The following is a 23,620-nucleotide window of genomic DNA, read 5'->3' as shown; positions in this document are numbered from 1 at the left end:
GATTGATCTGTCCCTTCACCGGGGGCCGGCTGTGGTGGGGGGGTACAATAGACGCCTCAGTGTGGATATACAAACAATCGGCCTGGAACGGTTTCAGCCAGGAAACAGACGCTGCTCTGACGCACTCAGGCACACCAGTACCACACACACACACACACACACACACACACACACAATCTTAAAATAGATTGTCCGCCCGCACTCCCCGCCTCCTAAACACACTGTCTAGATACACCATGACAGAGCAACAGGCTGTTGTGAGGCTGGGAGTTGCAAGACACTCACAGCATACCTTGTGGACACAAATGAAATGGATATGTTGTAGAACATTCGAAAATCTGTTGTCTATTACATGAAACGATGGATTATTTACAATGGATGGGAGAACAGAAGGCATAGCTCCTTGCAAATTGTCATCCAAATTGTCATCCAGGACAAATAGATATTAGTGAGAGACAGACAACAGACCATTAGACCGACAGAGACAATGATGGAGAAACCAACAGAAAGAGTGACCAAACGACAGATAGAGGGAGAGAGTTGGACAGGCCAACAAACAGGCAGAGACCAACAAACAAGAAAGAGACAGACAAAGGGGAAGAGATAGACAAACAGACAAGACAGAGACTGACAGATATGGTCAGCTTTTAACTTAAGCAATTCAGAAGTAAAAAACTGACCATATCTGTCAGTCTCTGAAGAACTATGTACACTATGGTTCAAAAGTTTGGGGACACTTAGAAATGTCCTTGATTTCCATGAAAACATACATTAAATTAAATTTGACTGAATAGGAAATATAGCAAAATGAATAGGGAATTACAGCCTTGCAGAACTTTGGCATTCTAATTGTCAATTTGTTGAGGTAATCTAAAGAGACTTCACCCATGCTTCTTCAAGTACCTCCCACAAGTTGTATTGTCTTGATGGGCACTTTTCATGTACCATACGGTCAAGCTGCTCCCACAACAGCTCAGTAGGGTTGAGAAGGTGACTGAGCTGGCCATTCCATTACAGACAGAATACCAGCTGACTGCTTGTTCCCTAAACAGTCATTGCATAGTTTGGAGCTGTACTTTGAGTCATTGTCCTGTTGTAGCAGGAAATTGGCTCCAATCAAGCGCCGTCCACAGGGTACGGCATGGCGTTGCAAAATGGAGTGACAGCCTTCATTCTTCAAGAACCCTTTTACCCTGTAGAAATCTCCCTCTTCACAGACACCAAACCACCCCCAGCCCATCACACTGCCTCCACCATGCTTGACAGACAGCGTCAAGCACTCCTCCAGCAGTTTTCATTTGGTCTGCCACTCCCGAATGTTCTTCGTTGAGACCCAAACATCTCTGGACAGACTCTACACATCATCTGTCTAGAGTCTGTCCATAACACTTTCTTTTCCCAATATTTCTCTGTCCAGTGTCAGGGTTGTTTTGCCAATTTTTCTTTTTATTGGTCAGTCTGAGACATGGCTTTCTCTTTCCAACTCTGCTTAGGCCAGCATCCCAGAGTTGCCTCATCACTGTTGACGTTTAGACTAGTGTTTTGCAGGCACTATTTAATGAAGCAGCCAGTCGAGTACTTGTGAGGCATGATTTCAAAGGGGTTTTCAATTGGCCTTTTCAAATGATAAACTAGCAAATACAATGTGCCATTGGAACACAGGAATGATGGTTTCTGATAATGGGCATCTGTATGCCTATGTAGATATTCCATTTAAAAAAATGATATTTCCAGACACAGTCATTTACAACATTAACAAAGCCTACAGAGAATTTCTGATAAATCTGATGTAATTTTAATGGAGAAAAGAATTGCTTCTCTTTTGAAAAAAAATGACATTTTTAAGTGACCCCAAACTTTTGAGGTTTGTAGGGTAAATTGTTTAATAGCTGTAATTGACTTTAACTATGTGTTAGCCAATAAGTACAGTAGTACTTAAAAATCCATAGCTTGGAGATACAGGCCAACAGACAGTCTAAGAAAGACAGAGGGACAAAAGAAACAGCCAAACAACAACAAACCGACAGAAGAGAGAGGGAGAGTGAGAGCGTGACAGTCCTCTCTCCTATGCCGTCTGCAGGGTGGAGTGGGGTGTGGTCCAGGCACAAGGTGCATCGTACAGGAAACACCTTTTTCCCCTTCCAAATAATTAGCCTGGGGGCGTCACATAGTGTCACGCGCACATGAACCTTTTTTCCTGAAAAGGCTTGTTTCCCTTGACTTATTAGAAATCAGTGGCACACAGACTGTTGGAAAAATAGTGGCCTATTTTCAGGGGAGGAAGTTTATACAGGGGTGTGAGCAGGACAGTCCACCCATAAGAGGAATGCTCTCTCCTGGCTTTGTATTGTGCTGAAATAACCCTGAGCCTATGTTTATGGAACTCCGGTCCAGGCCAACCCCACAGTAGAAGGCTTGGTGTAGTCCAAAGCGGACAAGCACTGATTCAACCACCCAAGGATTTATCACACTTACTGGTACAGTGTACTAATGGACCGCCAATGAGTAGCTAGTTCTAGTGTCCTGGGGTGGTCCAGCGGTCTAAGCCGCTGCCTCCGGTGTACATGTACTGCTGCAGCATGGGTTTGGATCCGGACCAGTTTTTTAGCAAAACCTCTCTCCTCCATCCTGCCAAACTGTCTTTGTCTATAAAAGCATGTGAAAGGCCAAAAATATATTAAATAAATAAACAGTGCTCTTGGATTTCAGGGATGAATGGGATAAACCCAAAATGATGTGTACGGCTTTTGTGCTAAACAAAGGAAAACAAAGGAACATGATTTTAGGAAGATTTTTTGCAATACCTTGGATAATACATTGAATTGTAATAAAGGGCTCAACTGTACTGAGTCTTGTGGCTTCCCTGTAGAAATAAAGCAAAAAGTAAATAGTGATGCATTGGAACACCAACTTAATTCAGAATGTTTTCCTCTAAGGATTATTAAAGAGCCACATGGAATTTGAGTGATTTAGATCTATTAACTCACCTATACCAAAATAGTATTATATGTTTTAACTAATAAAGGACTTTTAGGCACCATCTGCTACAGGTCCAATCATTGCCCTGTATTTGGAAAGGTAAACTGACAACCATAGAGAAGAATATGAAAATACAACTTACAACTGGTAGGCTATGTAGGCCCTTCTAAATACATTTAGCTGTTATTGACTCTGCATAGTTTGCTACTTCAAACTTAAAATTATGGATGGGGAGGAATTCGATAAAGTAATAGCGCAATATTGATTTTGAGAACATTAAAATTGATTCTCAAATTCCAAAATATTTTTTAATTGTTAGTATATGTTTATGTATCATTTTGCACTTCTGGTTAGATGCAAACTGTATTTCGTTTTACAGTACTTGTACTTGTCCAATGACAAAGTTTAATCTAATTTAACGTTTTATTCTCCAGATCATCTATAACACACCCTCCATGACAAATGATATACAGTACTTCGTATTGACCCACATTGAACCGATTTCATTACCTGGACGTTGTCAACTAGCAGCGCAGTACATTGTGGTTAACATTTCCTTAACAACCACTCGATGCACCACGATAACCTCTACGCGATTGGTCCACAGTCTCCCACAATCTCTACTTTCTTGAATGTCACAATTTCAGACTACAAACGCAGCCTTTAGTTGAACACGGTCAGTTTTTAACTTCTAAATTGATTCCCGGCTATGTCATTTTTTACATGCTGACTTTGTATCAGTATATACACTGCTCAAAAATATTAAGGGAACACTTATATCACACATTGGGTGTTGAACAAAATACAGTGCTAAAAAAATTAAGGAAAAGCGCAATCATCACTGTATAACACCAAGTAAATTGTCACTTTCATTTGCAACAAAACGGATGACATTGATTCACAATTGCTTATGCTTCCTAACTGGACAGATTGATATCCCTGAAGTTTAATTGACTTGGTGTTATACTGCGATGATTATGTGGTTATTACATTCTCTGAGCAGAGTATATACCTACCAGAGCCTATTGGGTATATACCAACCAGAGAGCGTTGCAGCGGCAAAACAGATTTCCTCCTAAAAATTCCACGTTAGATGCTATCTAATTATAACTACTGATGAATCATAGATGTTTGTAATATTTGCCTTATTTAACTCTATATTTGTATATTTATTTTAGGGATGTCAAAGTTATTGTGTAAATGTATGCGATTAAATTTAAATACTTAATGCCGTCTACTTTTTGTTTTATGAGACTCAGAGCCATCCAGCAGGTGCTGGCATGATCATGGTACCCACTCGCACTTTCCAGGTAACTTTATTGGCAGTTAACTTACCCTGAGCGCTTCACTGGTCTGTTTTTTTTCTTCAATAGAGCACTGGAGAGTACACATTCATATTGTGAATCCTGTTTGCTCAGCACTAGTTTATGAACTCTGTCCAAACAAAGTGTTAGTGTGCTACACATCTATTAGTACAATGGATGCGGGGAAATTAGAATATCTCTCCTTGCGTCACACACCCCAGTCTCTCTCATCGAACGAGAAGGCTAGCAGTGCCTCCCCTAACTGTAACCCTCTGCACCAACTGGTCCCCAGATGCTGTCTGCATGAATCCACCTGCTGACACCCTGCTTGTAGCATGGTAGGTTGTCATTATTTAATATTTTATCTAAGCTAAGCATTAATGTTGTTGCTAGCAGGGTTTCCACCAAAACATATTTCACTAGTGGAATTAACAAAAAACTTCCAAGCTCTGCATAAATTACAGATATATATACACACATTAATCAGTGGATATATATGTATAAAACGATAAAAATAATGAATACAAACTTTTCTATTTAAAAAGCAGTGCATTATGGTAAAGACATACCTTGTTTTATTGCAAACTATGGACAGTGCTTGACCTGGAATTAAATAAATGCAAGTTGTCAATGCCCTTAATTTAGTTTAATATACATACAATGTCAATCCATAAATTAACACAATAACTGGCTGTATCTAAATGGAGCCCATGTAAAACTAAACATAATCTGGCCATCTCATATTGTATCCTTGATTAAGGCACCAAGGACAATATGCTATGTTAGGCAACTGTATAAAACACATATCAGCCCCTCTTATCTGGACAGCTACAAGATGTGCAGGCATTTAACCCATTTAATCACACCTAAGCTGGTCAAGTTATTGTCATTTGATGTTTAGGCTGAAGTGTGGTTAGAATAGGGTTTAGGTGAATGCATGCAAACATTAGATTTCCTGAAAGATGTTAGCCACAATCAAATACTTCATAAACTATTACATTTTCCCAAATTCAGCCAAATGCATGAGGCTACTTGAATAGGCAAAGACATAAGGTAGTCATGGTGGCTAGAGATGTTATATACAAACATTAAATCCGTAAATTCATGAAACAGTAAAAGGCACATCTGAAATTCATGCAGAGTACAGTTGTTTGCTAATTTCATTATGAGAATATGCTTTGGTGGAAACATTAACGCTTAGCTCAGATAAGCAAAAACATTAAATAATGACAACTTACCATGCTACAACCAAAGTGTTAGCAGGTGGATTCATCCAAACAGAGCTAGGGGAGCCATGGCTAACATTCTCGTTTGATGGTTTTTGTAGTGAGACTGGGGTGCAAGCCGCAAGGATAAATATTCCCATTTCCTCACATCCATTGCACAAACGCATGTGTAGCTTACTAATGTGTTTTTAGGCTGTTGTTGTTAAACTAGCGCCGAGTAAACACGACTCACGACATCACACTCTCCAATGATATATGGAAACAAGAAACAAGACTAGCCTAGTTCAGCCGGCCCACAACCGAAAGGATTGCCATCAAAATCCTGTTTTGCCACTGGCCGTTTTAATAGTTAATTGGCCATTCGGTTGACTAATGTTTCTTACTAAGATTACCTCCACCAAAAATAGTGTCTATGTATGGCGTTTGCCACTGGCCGTTTTAACAGCGTATTAGCCAGTAATTAGCTTTACCGGTATCTACTAACGTACTGGAATCGTCATAAGAATTGAGCAATTGCTAGCGAGACTGAAGATTGACTTTTCCACGCCAGAAACAGTCACAATATAACCGTATACAGTTTCAGTTAAGGCTTACTATAACGTAACTACTGCATGTTAAGCCAGCAAACGTGTGTGTCTATCCTGACCCAAAAACGCATGAATGGATGCGTACTTCGAAAATCCACCAGAAACAATTGCAATATAACCATAAACTGTTTTATTTCAGGTTTTAATGCAGATACTGTTTTAGCCTGCGAAGTTTGTCTATATGGAATAATTCATAACGCGTACTTCGCTTCACCTGCGAGGAGATACGAACTTCGGGATTGTTCAAAAGTATGCTTCTCTAACCACTACGCTATTTAACAAGGGGTAGTCGTCAGTCTGTCACTCACATAGTAAGAGACATTCGCTCTTCTTGGCCGGCTCCGCTTACGCGGTTCGGCAAAAATAACGATTATATCATTTTTCTTCACATGGTTGGGGTTGTGAGAATATTTAAATATTGAAATGGGGTCGTCGCCCAAAAAAGCTCTGGCTTAGCCTATGTTCCACATCACAGTGAGTGCATGCTAGCTAGACCAATGCAGTAGTTCTCAAACTGTGCGCTGTCGCACACTGGTGTGCCTTGGGAGCTGGCCAGTGCATCGGAAATGGTTCTATTTAAGATTTACATAGCTATATTCATGCAGTCCATATTTGAATTATATTTTTTTGGTCAATATTCTCACTGGACCTTATTGGCCAAATGTAAGTAACTGTAACTGTTAGACACAGGTGTTGTTAGACTCCAGGCACAGGCTATATAATTGCTTTTTTTCAACTTTGTAATTGAAATCATGATGAAGGCGCAAGCCGAAACACGTTGTGTTTTTATATGATTATCTAGCCAGCACATTAAAGGCTTTTTAACTTTGAAATCCACATGAGTGCCTGGAATTTTTTACGTTACAAGGTGTACATTGTTCTTTGCTTTTTGTCTATCATCTCCACTCCAAGTGCACCTGTGGGGGTTCATCATTTTTGAATACCTGATGTGCTCCTGTTACAACTTTTTTTCAAATGAATTATTTTAATAGTTTGACACTAATTAATATATATTTTACTCAGAGGAATGTGTTATTATTACCCCTTTGGTATAATCCTATTATGTACATTCTTCACACTAAAACTCCAGTAACAAAACTAGGAAAAATAGCTAATTATTGACAGTTTTATATTAGTATTACATGTTTTTGGAAGAATACAGTTTTTCAGTAGGAAGAATAGTAAGTGTTTAGCATGGTCAAAGTAAACAAAGCAGCAATTCGTAATACTGAATTGCAATACATATCATATCGACAGCTATGTATTGTGAAAATATCATAGTGAAGGTCCCTTTCATTTCTCAACAGTCCACAAAGGGCTGTGTTAAAACAGGAAGTTCAGTATTTTATAACTTGATGTTAAATTGTCTCTCACCCTGAAAGTAGTATAGATGTCCAGACATTGCAAACCACTGTTTGGTGGTCTTAAAACAAGGGAGGAACCATCTGACATTTGACCTTTTAGTCATTTAGCAGTTCTTATCCATAGCGACAGCCATACGTTAAGCTGTAAGACACTGAGAAAATCACTTACACACTAAATAGCTAGACTAATTACAAGCAGGAAGAGGTCTGCTACAACTGAATGCTTCCACTACTAAACAGCAACGTAGAGATAACTAGGCCTTGTCCTCTGGATTTTTTTGTTTGTTCCTTATCAGTTCTTGTTTGTTATCAGAAGCTAAACTGACACTGAAACAAAGCAGGTCATCAGATCTTCCATTCTGACGTCAAACATAGCCAAATATTTACAAGCCATGTGAAAACAAATGGATGCAAGAATGACGAAAATGGGGGGAAAGTGTTTGGCCTTTCACTATGTTCTCCTTAATGTTTAGCCCATGTTGTGTTTGCACCAAGCTCAATGTTGTGTGTAAAGGATAAGATAAATATGCACTTCAAGAATACAATCATACAATCATTCATATTGGCCAGGGGTCAGCAAAATAACAAAAGATTCAAAATGCAAGTCAAGTCCCTCAGCCTGTTTATTGTTTAACCTAAAGCCATGAGAAGTTACTAGCCATATCACATACTGAAGCCTACCTAATTGCAATTGTCAATTTGTATTTCACACTCCGCATCAGTGATAAAACTGTTGATCTAGAGATCAACATTTTAAGTTGAGAAGCAAAAATGTAGCTAGAGAAATCTGAGAACAGCTTTTTGGGACAAGCTGTGTTTTCCATGCAATAGGACATAAGAGGATTTTGTATATTATTATTGTTTATCCAGGGTAGTTCCTGCATTTAAAACCCAAAAGTGACCACCTTTCCCAAATCTCGCACCGCCTCTGTGTGTCAGCATGGCAAAACGTGACTTTGCACTCATAAATAACATACCAGCAAAATATGACAGCGAATGTGACGGTTGGAGGAAGCATTTTCTATATTGGCAGCTTTGCAGATGGAGAGGTTTCCCAGCCAATTGGGCTAATGTTAATGAGCTTGGGAGGGTTGATTTACAGATAGGTAGTATAGAACAAATAGCGTTTGAGCGGTTTTTTGTGGAGTCCATGGGAGATTTTGCAGTTTACGGTAAATGAAATCTGGCAGCCTTACATACAGGACCACACTTGTCCTGACATAGCGGAGATAAGTAAAATCAGAAAAACAAGTGGATCCTAGTTTTCTTTTACACACAGCCATGTCAAAATATTTCAGTAAAACTTAATAACCCCTACACTACATACAATCTGCATAACAGTTTAACATTTCAGATAACATCTAGCCTATAATTACAGATTTTGTGAGAATTCGCAAGACAAAGATGAATTCACTAGACAAAAAAAGAATCTGATTAGGGAGTAATGACACCATAAACATTACATATACAATATACATTGTAAAAACTATACAATTAACACAGGGGAGCGAAGATTGGGGTACGTCCTTTGCCTAATTTTGAGCCAGGAAAACCTGTTATCCACATTTTTTTCAGGCATTTCATATGAATAGGAAAGTGGTGACTGGGAACAAAAACATTGTATTCCTAGCTTTGTATTTATTTGATCAGAAGGGGGATTTTTTATAAATGTAATTTTAGCAAACCGTTGAAATTCCTCTGTTGTGACCCTGACTTTGAACACCACTTACTGAAATGTGGAGAGCCACGTTTACCTATTAAACCTGTTACTCAATAACAAAAAAATCAACCACACTCCATTGTTCAGAGCAGACTTCTGCTCAGTTCATAACAAGTAGGCCTGGGAACCATTGGTGTGTGTGTGTGTTACGTGCTCATTCTCTCACCTGCATACATGTGGAAGGTAAGCCTCTCGATAAGCTTGAGTACCGTGCCCGCCTTGATGATGGGAATGCCTGACTTGGACTGCACGTTCTCCTCGAACACCACATTCTCCTCGGAGTCAGGCGTGGCAAACCGGTAGAGCTCTGCCCCAGGCAGCCTCATCTGCTCCTCCTTCTCCTCTTGCAGCATAGCAGAGTCCAGCATGCGCTCCAGCGTTGAGCGGTACTGCAGGGAGATGAGTGCAGCCATCCAGCCATTTTTCTCCTCAGCCGACTTGGCAGCAAACACCACACTGTTGCCGTCCTTAAGGATGATCTCGAAGGCGTGCCGGTATTCGCCCTCTTTGTCGTCCTTGTCATTGATCTGCACCTTGCGCATGAAGAACTTCTCCTTGAGGCGGTACTCAGCGGTAGACGAGGCGCCGGGCAGGCGTGGCTGGCCGTGGTTGGACTTGCAGCAGACCATCAGGCCGTCAAAGAGGAATATGTGGCGCTCGTGCTTTGCACCCACGCGTGTCAACGTGCCCTCCATGATGAACTCATTGCAGCACTGGCCAATGTCCTTGCCCTCCCAGCCATCAATGTTCTTCTGGATCTCGTTCATCTTCTTGATGGCTAGGTGCTTGCCCTTCATCTGCTGGCTGTAGAAGCGGCAGGCCGACTCGCTGGGTGTGTCAAAGAGACAGAGAAAAAGAACATATGAGTGTGAGAAAGCAATGTGAAGGAGAAAAATAGTAACAGAGAATCTAACAATGAAAGAGAAAAATAAAGAAAATGTGTAAATGGAAAGAAAGTCTATGAAAAAAGGAGGTGAAAGAGAGGAAGGTCCCATGTCCAAAGCTCATTGACAATGGGAAAATAAGGTAACAAAGCCAGCAAGATTGAGCTGACTATCAGTGTCTGTAAGTGGGTGGGTTTCGAAACCAACAAAGTAATAGTTAAATATGTCTATGGGACTAAAGAGAAACTGAATCTATTTCTATGAGACATACTTACACTACAGATTACATTCAACATTCACATTTAAGTAATTGAGCAGGGGCTTTAATACACTGTATGTACATACAGTTGTGCTCATAAGTTTGCATACCCTGGCAGAAATTGTGAAATTCTGGCATTGATTTTGAATGTCTGGCCTTGTTACAGACACACACAGGTGAAAATGGTAATTAAAGTTGAATTTCAAACACCTGTGGCTTTTTAAATCGCAATTAGTGTCAGTATATAAATAGTCAATTAGTTTTGGATAGCTCCCACATGGATGCCATGAAATGAACTGACAAAAGACCTGCGTAACAAGGTAGTGGAACTTAATAAAGATGGAAAAGGATATAAAAAGATATCCAAAGCCTTGCAAATGCCAATCAGTATTGTTCAATCACTCATTTAGAAGTGGAGATCTGGGATCTCTAGATACCAAGTATAGGTAGACCAAGAAAACTTTCAGTCAAAACATCCAGAAGAATTGTTCGGATACAAAGAAAAACCCACAGGTAGCCTTCAGGAGAAATACAGGCTCTGGAAAAAGACAGTGTGGTTGTTTCAAGGAGCATGATACTACGATGGGTCAAAAATGGGTCGAGTTGCCAGAAAGAAGCCTTTACAGCGCCAATGCCACAAAAAAGCCTGGTTACTATATGACCGACAACACCTTGACACGCCTCACAGCTTCTGGAACACTGTAATTTGGAGTGACGAGACCAAAATAGAGCTTTATGGTCACAACCATAAGCAATATGTTTGGAGAGGGATCAACAAGCCCTATTGTGAACAGAATACCACCCCCACATCTCAAATGTGCGGTTCATGCAAGACAGCCAAAGACTTTGCATGACCTGGAGGCATTTTGCCAAGACAAATGGGCAGCTGCACAACCAGCAAGAATTTGGGACCTCATAGACAACTATTACAAAAGACTGCACACCGTCATTGATGCTTAAGGGGAAAATACACACTATTAAGAACTAAGCATATGCAGACTCTTGAACAGGGGTCAGTTAATTTTTTTTATTTGTTGCCATGTTTTGTTTTATGATAGTGCCATTCTGTTATGACCAACAGTTGAAAGTGAATTCCATGAGAAATAAAAGACAGACATTTTTTTTTGCCTGCTCGCACATGTCTTTAGAAATTGCACATTCTCCAAGGGTATGCAAACTTTTGAGCACAACTGTACACATATACATATTCTAACTTTTTTGTACACACCAATTAACTGATATTAAATGAGGAATTGGTAAGTTTAGCCGTCTGGCATCTACAAAGGCAATCGCAAGAACAATGCGTTTATGACAGCTTCAGCAATTAACTAGAGAACACCTAAGTAGCTTGGCAAACTAACTTTCGTTATAAAACGTGTGGTTTGGAATTTCCATTTTTAAAGCCTACTTATTCTTGGTATAACTGAGGAAGCAAATATTTTTGTATTCATGTCCTAAGTTGTGGCGCAGGATACACAAATTACATTGTGTGATTTGTAACAACAAATTACACCATGTACAGCAGAGATTGATCTTTAATACATATCCTTCATCGAGACCGGATGTGTGATTTAAGTGTTCCCTTAATTTCTTTGATCAGTTTATTATATTTGAAGGGCATTTACATTAATCCAAGATCTTTCCACTAGCAGCCTTAACCTTATGGGAACATGTAGTAAGAAGAGAAAAAAATATAAGTATAAGCATCAGTGGCAAACTATCATTTCTCCAAGGCAGCAACAGACCTTGCCAGAGAATTGGCAACTGTGCACTGATTGTGTTGCCTATTGAACAGAAGTACAACTTATTAAACCCAATGCCTAAGCATAAAGTCATGGATGGAGATTATAACAGGAAAACCAACACAAATCTTTCCTGGGGACCCACAGCTATCCCATATATTAGCTGTATTGCTGAGCTAGCACACCTGAATCAAATAATTTAAGCCTTGGCTACTTGATTTAGTAAGCTAGTTCAAGGCTGCAACAAAAGTGTTAGATGGCTGGGGGTCCCCAGGAGAGGTTGCTGAACTATTGTCTACAAAGGTCATTCTGTCGTGTCTTTGGCATGTTCTTCTTTTTTTATTGTATCCCAGGGTAATACAATTGATAAAGATCTTGTTTACATACATCTTTAAACATTGGGTTTGCTTGTTTCATTTTTGTTCTTAAACTCAAACTCTGCCAGTGACAAGCATACCCATAACACAATGCTGCCACCACATTACCTGAAAACACAAACAATTACATTCACTTTGGATTACCGTCCTGAAAGACAATTAAAAGAACAAAGCCAGCGTACAAACATAACACAAATGAGCCATTCTGTTTGCAACAATGCAACACTGCCAGAAACTGCAAATATATATATTTTTTTAACAAATTCACAAAAGTGAAACCTCATGCATTTTCAAGTGTTACAGGCAGCATCTCTCGTTATGTTATGGGTATGCTTTTCATCAGCGGAGAATGAAGAATATTCCAAGATGGAATAGAAAGAAAATAAATATTGCTGTTCATCAATGGTTGCAAACCAAATTTACTAAGCTTGGGCAATTTTAATGAAATAAATTGATATATTTTGCCTTAAGAGTTTTGTGCAAAGATGCTTTCACAGAGAATAAACTGTGTTGTAAGGACATAATGCCATCTTATATTTTTATTATGCATTTTAATACAAATATTCTATGACAATAGTTCCTTCTCTTTGAAAATGTAGGTTAGGTTGTATAAATCAGCAAAATATTCTAATAAAAAATGTTTGCCAGAAAAATATGAATACTGCAAAAATTGTGTGTTTGCCAGACTGCATAAACGAAGCCAGCCAAGAAGAGCGAATGTGTCTAACTAAGTGAGTGACAGACTGACTAGTCCTTGTAAAATAGCGTTGTGGTTACACAGACTCTCATGCCGGGGACCAGAGCCTCTCCGCAGTCCAAGCAAATGATGTATCAGGATTTGTTCCGGATAGACAAAAACTGGTCACAAGCTTCAGAAGGTACATTATAGTAAGCATAAAATGAAATTACTGACCGTTATAATCCCACTATTTCTGGTGGATTTTCAAAGCAGGCATCCATGCATGCTTTTTGGGGCAGCCTAAAATACAATAGCTCACAACCCCTTGTGCAGTAAAAGAGGGATTTCCACGAATCTCGTCTTTCCACTTGACGGAAAAGTCAGTTATTGTCACCTATATTGATAGTTACTGTATCAATGTCATTCACAACTGAAAGAAAAATGAATGTTGTTGTGCCATGAAATGAAATGGCACAGAACACATTATGCATTAGGATTAGTTCAGAATAGACAAAAATGTTGCTGGATACAACCTCCTAAAATAAAACTTAAAATAATCCTAAAATAATACTGTGACTATTTCTGGTGGATTTTCGAAGTATGCATCCATGCATGCTTTTTGGGGTAACATAGGCTAGATTACAACCCCATGGTCAGTAAAAGAGGAGGGGTTTCCACAATTCTCTCATCTTTTTTTTTCATGATGAAAAAATCGGTCATTGTCACCTACATTGATAGTTATTGTATATCGTTCACAAATGAAAGAAAAACTAGCGTTGTTGTGCCATGAAATTAAGTAGCTTTTGCTGAGTAAAGTTCATCTTCAGCCTCACTAGCAATTGCTCAATGCTTATGACTATTCCAAGTAGTAAGTTAGTTTCATAGATATAAAAAATATTTAAAGGTAATTCTGAGGTCACTCAACCCCCCAACATCCTCCAAAATCAACCAAAATATTATTGTGCTGTTAATTTATTTTGTTTGTGCTTCATTCATGTTTTTAATATTAGAAATTCGATTTTAGGGGATGACGTCAGTCCCCACACATGCTCCAAATTCAACCAAAATATTCTCTTTGTTTGTGATTAGTTTGTGTTGGTTTGTGTTGGTTTGTTGGTTTGTGCTGTTAAAAGTTTTGTTTGTGCTGATTCAGTGTTTTATATATCAGACATTTAATTGTAGGTGTTATCAGCCCCCCAACCTGCTCGAAACTGCCTCAAAATAGGGTGATGTTTTAGACCCCAATAAAATTCCAGAATGCTGCTGATGATTACTGAAAGACTATCAAAATAAAACATTTTCTCACACATTTCAAACAAACAGACATAGCACAAAAAACAAAAACAAATTACAATTACAAGTTAACTTTGTTTTAAAGAGCACAAACTCTTTTTTAATTTAACTTTGAATAATATAATTTTTCTCCCATTAACAATGAAAAGAAAAAAACAAACGTCTAAGTTTGCATAAAACTATATATTGGAACGAGATTGAGCCAGCTGTCAAATTAGGTGTACAGCTAATATGTTCATAATAAAGTAAATCAAGAAATACAAGTTTTTATAAACGATAAGGGGAAGTGTGTGGTGTACATCTTTAGGCAGATGCAGGACATCATTGTGATCAAGTGACAACGTCATCAGCGAAGCACAACATTACTGCTTTTTGGCTAGCTAGTGAGTGACAGTTTGTTGCTGCACAAGCGAAACATTTGCACGCAGACAACTTTATTTTAGTCTGACAGACGAAACAAACCAGACAATTTGTTGTCTAGTTAGCAATTACATTTTCCATATTTGATTAATATTGAAAGAAACGCGAGAAAACAAACTAGTCAGCCGGCTATACAGCTACTGCAACCATTCGAGCTCCACAGCTGATGTGCATGTCAATCAAGTTATTAGGACAGGGTGGTTGTTGTCATCTAAAAGATATTACCAACATTTCACAGCATAAAATATGGACATTATCGCTTTCAAAGAGCATGAACGTTCCTAACCTTGTATCACCAAACAACACAGAAACAATCTCTTCTAACATAAAAAGTAATGGCCACTTTGGCATTTTGAGTCTATGAAGTCTATGAATAAAAAGTCAAATGACAGCATACCCTTTTCTGGTTTCTTATTAACGACAACATCCATGGGAATACAGTAAGAGGCTTTTATCAGGTAGATTGTGACATACACACAACTATTATTGTTCAAGAAACAAGCCCGTTCAGGGACCGCTACAGTAGTTTAAAAGATGGCTGTTGACAACATAAATAAACATTGACCCTAGAGATCAGAATATCGATACAATATTGTGAAAAAATGTATCTTGATTTTACATTAAATCGTTGCATTGGCACAGCACTACCTATTACTGGCTGACAAGCTGTTAAAACGGCCAGTGGCAAAAGCCATACAGTTCATAGATGCCATTTGTGGTGCAAGTAAATGTTAGTCAGTTTAACACAATGCTTAATAGTGTCTAGGAAAATAGTAAAACTTGGTGTGACGTTAATGCGTGACCAAATTATCTAATGTTGAGACACTATAATGACACAGTGGTTAAAGAAACAGCCTCTCACATGGGAGACCCAGGTTCGAATCCAGTTAGGGCAACAACATTCATTCCTTCTAATTGTGGGTGGGCTGAACTAAGCTTGCCTGGTTCCTTTTCTAGTTAACTCTCTACTATATGTCTCAGTTTATGTCCTTTAGGACCACAAAGTAGAATTTCTTTTTTTAAACAATCAATATATTCTCATTACACATACCAGCCACTTTATTAGGTACACCTATCTAGTATAGGGTAGGGCTCCCTTTTGCGTCCATTTGCTTCAAGATTTGACATGTTGTGCGTTCAGAGATGCATTTCTGCAAACCACTGTTATAAAGTGTGCTGATTTCAGTATTTGTGGCCATTCTGTCAGCTTAAACGGCCATTCATCTTAGACCTCAGGATGTTTTTCACCAACAGAAATGTATGTTTTAAGTTAATCGCACCATTCTCGGTAAAGAGAGAGACTGTGTGAAACTTCCAGATCAGCTTTTTCTGAGACATGAGAACCATCACGGCTGGCATCAACAATTATACCAACAATACAATGATATGACAGTCAAAGTTGCTAAGATCACAGGTCTTTCCCATTTTAATGATTGCTCAAATAACTAAACTTCTTGAAAATGTCTTTGTTATATTAAGTTGCAGCCTCATGATTTGTTGTGTGGGTATTTGAAATAACGAGCAAGTGTACCAAAATAAAAGTGTCCAGTGAGTGTACGCCACTGTCTTTTAGAATTTTCATTATTCATTATGAAGGAGCATGAGAAAGGTAATGATTGACACGTGACAAGAAAGGTAATGATTGACACGTGACAAGGACAAAACTAAACAGAACACCAGAAGGCTTTGCAGCCACCAAAACCAGCATCTCTCCTCCTTCGTTCATAATCAGCTGAGAAGTAATTGTAATGATTTTGATTCAAAAACCAAATACTTAAAACAACAGCAAATCCGGCTTCATTTCAAATTTTTGCTTTTCTAAGGTTAAAGACTCATTGGGGTTATATACTCAATTGGGTGAGAAACAAACAAAGGAGAAAAAAAATAAATCAACAGGTGTTTACCAACCGCAAGTCTGATCTGGAACTACTAGTAAACAAATCGGGGGTAGGGGAAAAGGAGCTTACTTTGTTTTGTTTTTTTGTGGACGCACGATAACTCGCGTCAGCGCTCCCAAGAGGTGGCGGGGGCAGTCTGGGGAGACTTGTGCGGGCCCGTCTTCATACCAGCACCTCAAAGAACTGGGTGACTGTCAACCGGCCCACCTTAGCTTCGCTGAGAGATAGGGTGCATCTCTGAAGGCAAGGGATAAACTACACTGAAAGCTCGCCCGCAAACTACAATTCCCAGTTTCAAGAGACTTTAAAAACTACATACAGAAATAAACTAAATAAAATGTTGCCCATGGAGTCTGATAACATTATATTTCAAGGGCATTTACAAAAATCCAAAATCTTTAAAGTAGCAGTCTTAACTTGAAACGGAGCATTTTTTATATTCTTTGTTTTTTTACAAACATCAGTATCAAACCATCATTTATCCCAGGCAGCAATAGACTTTGCCAGAGAATTAGCAACTGAGCGCTGATTATGTGTTGCCTATTGAACAGCAAGCTTGCGCAAGAGCAAACATGATTCAAATGGCTGTAACAAAAGAACTCCTGGTTTGTTCTTTGTTCTGGCTCTTGCAATACAAAGACCCAGAGAGACAGGAAAGGTGTAGCGAAAACGCCACAGTCGACAAAGGTAAACCCAGTGAACCAACTCAGTGCATATTCTCAGACAGTCCATACTAGCCTCCAGTGTGTGTGTTACCAGCATGGGGTGCAAAGACATACCGTACGATAAGCCATCCTTTACCCATGAAAAAAAAGGGGGAAAAAACCCCAGCAACAAATAGGCACAATAAAATCCAAAATAAAGATACCCTACGTCCTCATACTGTACGCCCTTCGCTGTCAAGCAAATAAAGGTCGAGTGACAACCACGTGACCAAAAATTGTGGAAAAATATTAAGAATTTCTTAATCAAAACAAAAGGAAAATAGAGAGAAATAAGTGGTCCGCCGTGTTGGGATGCCAAAGTCCACTGCTGAAAGCAATGGGATTCGCACTAACCCCCAACTCAATCTCTCAGCTTTTTTTCCCTTTCTCAAAGCCAGGAACAATAATACCAGAACAGGACAGCCCAATTCCTGACGCAGCTTCCCTTTGACAACACAGTAGCGACCCCCCCGCCCCCCCCAATCTATTTTAAGTCCAGAGGGAGGCTTAGGATTGAGTTAGGGTGGAGGAGTTCAGAGGATGGGAGGGGTCAGTAGTATGACATGCTGTGTGTGTAAATTATGTATTTATTGTGCCAAGCAAGTGTTAACGGTACTTTGCGTGTATAACTACATTTACTTTCTTATCCAGGATGACTTCTAAAATTACAGATGGGGTTCCCTGCCATACCCAAGGGCAGACCTTTTCATTAAATTGTTGGATCAGGGGTTCAAACCAGCTGCCTTTCAGTTATTGAACCTATGCTATAACCACAAGGCTGGTTATGCCACCACGCCAGCGCACACTTAAGGCATATCCACCTACCGGGTCTGTGCCAATGACTATAAAGTAGCTTACCATATTTTGCTTATGGATTTCAGTTACTGCATCTGTAAAAATGAGTGTGCATGTAAGTGTGTGCATGTATACATGGTTTTACTGTGTATGTGTGATGCATCTTAAATAGTATGGTTTGGTGTTGAGAACCAAGCGTGGAGTGACCAGGAGGGGTTAGAAGTGGACCATGCTGTACTGGTTACCTTAACCTCCTCTTGGCCATGTTCTTGGAGCAGATCCTCTCCATGCTGCTCTGTAGGTTGAGCAATGCCGTGATGGCCTGCTTCAGACACTCCTTGTCTTCCTCATCCTCGCTCTTCTCCTCCAGTTGCTGAGGGGAGGGGGGGGGGTGAGATGATAAAATGTAGGGTCAGGTGGTTTCAATGGGGTGGTTTAGTCAAGGATCATGACGTGGCATAAAGCCTAACCCATGAGCAAGATTAGAGCTAAAGAAAGAATGGGTTCTCTTTCCATTCCCCCAACACCCCCATCTTCCACTAGTTCCCTGCCCCCTCAACTCCAGGACTTTCATAATAATCTAACTTTCTAAATGTATGGAACAAGCAAATAAACTATCAATGTTCAACTGATAATATTCTACATTTGATCCTTTGCCAAATCCAACAGAAAAGTATTTGGCCAAATGTATGTAGGTGAAAGGGCCTTAAGTAAGCAGAAAGTAAACACTGAACATCACAAAGAAAATTAAAAGATTGTAACAATGCGTTAAAAAAAACTAAATGAAGGGAACACATGAATCACACAACCGGTCACAATTAACAAAATATATGATTGATTTGAATCTTTACTGTACATTGCGTAATTCGTTGAGACCAAAATGACGTAACAACGGTCAATGGAAACCAAAATCATCAACCGACTGAAGGCTGGATTTGAACTCACACCAAAAATCAAATCAAACAATTGAAATCACAGGCTGTTCTTGTGATAAAAAATTAAGGGAACAGGTAATCATCACAGTATAACACCAAGTCAATTAATCTTCAGGGAAATCAATCTGCCCAGATAGGAAGATTGAGAATCAATGTCACCTGTTTTGGTGACAACAGGTGCACTGCAGAGGCGACAGCAAGATAACCCCCAAAAAGGGAATGGTTTTGCAGGTGGTGGCCACAGAAAATTGCTCTCCCCATAGCCATCCAGACTGATTCTTCTCTACTTTTGCATTTTGCTAGTTTCCTAGTCACTACTGGTAGCATGAGGCTGTACCTGCAGCCCATTTGGGTTACACAGGCAGTCCAGCTCCTCCAGGATGGCACATCCATACGTTCCGTCACAAGAAGGTTTGCAGTGTCTCCCAGTACAGTCTCAAGAGCATGGAGGAGATCTCAGGAGACGGGCCGTTACACGATATGAGCTGGACAGGGATGTTGAAGGGTCCATCAGCTCAGCAGCAGGAACAGTATCTGCTCCTTTGTGCAAGGAGGAACAGGAGGAGCACTGCCAAGACCCTACAAAATACGGGCTCCTCGTGTGCATGTTTCTGACCAAACTGTCAGAAACTGACTCCATGAGGGTGGCATGAGGGTCCGACATCCTCTAGTAAGACCTGTGCTCAAAGCCCGGCACGTGCAGCTCGATTGGCTTTCGCCAGAGAACACCAGAATTGTTAGGTCCACCATCGGTGCCCCCATTCTCTTCACAGATGAGAGCAGGTTCACACTAAGCATGTGACAGACGTGAAAGAGTCCGGAGATGGCATGGTGAACGTTATAGTACCTCCAACATCATCCAGCATGTTTTGGCGGTGGGTCACTGATGGTCTGGGGAGGCATATCCATGGAGGGTCACACAGATCTCCACATGCTAGCCAACTCCTTACGCTGGTAAAGTTGGCACTGGGTTCCTCCTGGTGCAGGACAATGTCCAGCCTCATGTGGCTAGAGTGTGTAGGCCGTTCCTGGATGATAAAGGCACTGATGCTACAGACAAGTCCTCACGTTCACCCTGAATCCAATTGAGAACCTCCAGGATGTTATGTATCGGTGCATCCGACGCCGCAAAGTAGCACCATAGTCTGTCCAGAAGCTCACTGACGCCCTGATCCAAGTCTGGGAGGAGATCCCCCAGGACAGCATACACCGTCTTATCAGGTGCATGCCCGGATGTCGTCGGGAGTGTATACAGGCACATGGGGGCCATACACACTACTGAGTCACATTATAAGTTGCCATGATGAAAATTATGCATGTTGGAACAGCCTGTGATTTCAATAGTTTACTTAGATTTTATGTGTGAGTTTGAATCCAGCCCTGAATCGGTTCCTGATTTTGGTTTCCATTGACTGTTATGTCATGTCATTTTGTTCTCACCAAATAACACAATGTACAGTAAGGAATTTGACAGCTGGCTGAGAATCTTTAGTAGATTTTGTTCATCAAGAACCTTTGTGTGATTTAAATGTTCCCTTAATTTGTATGTAATATTCAAAAGTTTGGGGTCACTTAGAAATATTCTTGTTTTCTATGAAAAAAACACAAGAAACGAGTTTTAAAAAAAATATATAGCAAAATGAACAGGAAATATAGTCACTGAGAAATAGAAAATGTGAAATAACTGAATAATTGACAAAATAATTGTCCTTCCAACTTTGCTTTCATCAAAGAATCCTCCATTTGCAGCATGGCTGGCCCGTCTTAGTTACTAGGTATGTGGTTGTTATATGTATAGGTACTGTTTGCTAATGGCATGGCTAGTCTGGGAAAGTTATCAGTTAAAATGTTCGCTTTCGTTTGAGATTGTGGTTATCCTTCACTGCCTTCTTCATTTGAGTGACTCACACAAGTGTTTTTATGTTTTATTGAAAAACAACACCAGAAAGCCACGCGTCACATCACCGCTCAACTCTTGACTGGTCAACTGTGCGCGCAAAGAGCTTCAAGGTAGTTATTTTCTGCATGTGCCAGATTATGAAACAACTGGAGGATGTGGAGTTTATAATGTGATTTTTTTTAATGGGTTCTTAAATATTTTCTTTTTATTGGCCAGTCTGAGATAAGGTTTTCATTGCAATTCTGCATAGTAGGCCAACATCCCGGAGTCGCCTCTTCAATGTTGACAATGAGACCCATGTTTTGCAAGTACTATTTAATGAAGCTTCCAGTTGAGGACCTGTGAGGGGTCTGTTTCTCAAAGTAGACACTACTATATTTGTCCTAAACTTTTGAACGGTAGTGTACAATCATTTTATCTTAGGGATCATTTGTCTTTGAGAGCAGCTACATTTCTCCAGCCCCATCCATTAGCTGGGAAAATGTGTCCTTCAAGATCAGGTAAAGGAACAAAATACTATCCCACATTCACTATGAAAGATAAGCCAAGCTGTACACTGCCGACATCACCAAAGGAACGCTCTAAGCCATTCTGATGAACTTTTATTCAGCAGTGAAAGTAAGTCTTAAGTTAAACTAATAATAAGTGCTGTAAGTGCCAATAGCTAACTTTGGAATTGATTGTTGTAGTACTGTAATGAAGGAACCATCAAGTACAGTGGCTCTCAAAAGTATTCACCCTATTTGGATGTATACAACATTTTATTCTGTTACAATAAGAAATAAAAAATGGACTTAATTAGCAACTGATCTACACAAAAATCTACAAATTACAAAAAAATATAATTGTTTGTAAAACAAGAAAAACAAACATGCCAGAAGCATGTCAGACACTCTGAATGCATGTGGAAGAAGATTCCATGGTCAAACGAGACCAAAACAGTGCTTTTTGGCCGCAACGCTAGGCATTACCTTTAGCGCAAGCCTAACTGGCCCAGTCCAATCCCAGACCTCAATCCAATTGAGAATATGGGGAAAGAGGGAAAAAAATGAAAAAAAAAGAAACAAGGGCGGTTCACCATCCAATTTGACAGAGCTTGAGCAATTTTGCAAGGGGGGAATTGTTGTATGCAGTTGTGCAAATCTGGTGGACACTTATCCAAGTAAAATAATGTCTGTTATTGCTGCCAAAGTTGCCTCCACCAAATATTGACTCTATGGGGTGAATACCTATGCAATTCATTATTTTCAGTTCATTATTCGTAATGAATTGGACTTAACAGTTGGAAAAATCCTAATTAAGAAAGTTTTGGTAGGTGGAAAAGTCCAAGGGGGGTAATTACTTTTGAGAAGCCCTAGAGGCATTTAACTAAATGGTCTGTAACTTATGTACTCTGTTTATATGTCAAATAAAACCTGATAATACGAAATCTCACGCACACATACCTTTAAGATCTCAAAATAGTGGAGACAATGATAGACGGGAGTCAGGAGCAGCCGGGGCAGGACGTACTGGACTGCTTCCTTAAAGCCTTCGCATATAGACTGGGGTCAATACAGAAAAATGAACAGTTAACTTTGTGACATCCTATCTATTGAGGAAAACAGTGAATGTATAAACTCTGTCATTTAATGGCGGCAAAAATTCTATACGGTTTCCTCAATTCCGCTTCATGTAAGAAATCAAGCATACAATTTGAAGCTAAGAAAGGAGTGTATTGGTTTTGAATGTCTTGTATGTTTGCAATTTATCTAGCTTTTGCATGGCAGATACGTTCTATGTTTAGCAACTTTAAGCACACCTAGAATATTTTTCACTTGTTTACATCACGCCCATCGAAAAAAAAAAAACATGGACAATTGATCCTGAGTTTTGTAGGAAAGCTGTCCATCCACCAAAGGATTGGTGGATGGACAAAGCACTGTTCAGCCTGGGGGTGTGGTCATTGGCCTGGGGGTGTGGTCATTGGCCTGGGGGTGTGGTCATCGGCCTGGGGGTGTGGTCATCGGCCTGGGGGTGTGGTCAGTATATAGGGGGTGTGGCCAGTGTGCTGGGAATATGGCCTCTGACCTGGAGGTAGAAGGCGGCTCCCGGTTTGGACAGCTGGCTGAGAAAGTGGTCGTGGAAACCAGTCCGTAGGATGTCCTGAGCATACGACTCGTAGGGGTCGAAGGCCAGCTCCTGGAAACAAAGATGTACAATGTAATGAATGTCAAGTACAAGTGATGTGTTTCATTGTGCATTTCTATAAAAAGAGCGAGCAGAGGAATGTTAATTGTTATCATGATGACAAAGGCATGGTACATTGTATACCTTGCGATCACTTGGCGTTCATCTTAAATAAGATCGCTAAACTCAAACCTACCGCTAGCATCTAGTGATTCGACTTGTTGAATCACTAGCTGCTAGACGTCAGCTCTGAACCAGAAAACGAGAGAAGTCACTGAGAGCAGGAAATAATGTATTTCTCGTGCAGAAAACTGATTGCTCTCTCATCTGGAAGTCAGAATCCTACCTTCTCAAACCCCTAAACCTCACACTAGCCTAAAACCAA

At 39.9% G+C, this 23,620-nt stretch overlaps 1 protein-coding gene across 4 annotated transcripts in view; it reads right to left on the bottom strand.

The window, feature by feature from the left end:
* LOC105026828 (son of sevenless homolog 1) overlaps positions 1 to 23,620 on the bottom strand; it is a 100,815-nt gene that overhangs the window by 39,189 nt on the left and 38,006 nt on the right. For all 4 annotated transcript variants that reach the window (XM_029122203.2, XM_029122204.2, XM_013132984.4 and 1 more), the window contains exons 7-10: positions 23,137 to 23,247; positions 22,512 to 22,610; positions 18,477 to 18,604; positions 9,347 to 10,008 (exon numbers count right to left, since the gene is read on the bottom strand). In XM_029122203.2, coding sequence (XP_028978036.1) covers positions 9,347 to 10,008; positions 18,477 to 18,604; positions 22,512 to 22,610; positions 23,137 to 23,247 — 1,000 coding nt within the window. The remainder of the gene's footprint in view (positions 1 to 9,346; positions 10,009 to 18,476; positions 18,605 to 22,511; positions 22,611 to 23,136; positions 23,248 to 23,620) is intronic.

The sequence above is a fragment of the Esox lucius genome, chromosome 9 (genome assembly GCF_011004845.1).
Source record: "Esox lucius isolate fEsoLuc1 chromosome 9, fEsoLuc1.pri, whole genome shotgun sequence".
NCBI classification, from domain to species: Eukaryota; Metazoa; Chordata; class Actinopteri; order Esociformes; family Esocidae; genus Esox; species Esox lucius.
This window is presented reverse-complemented; position numbering and strand designations above follow the sequence as displayed.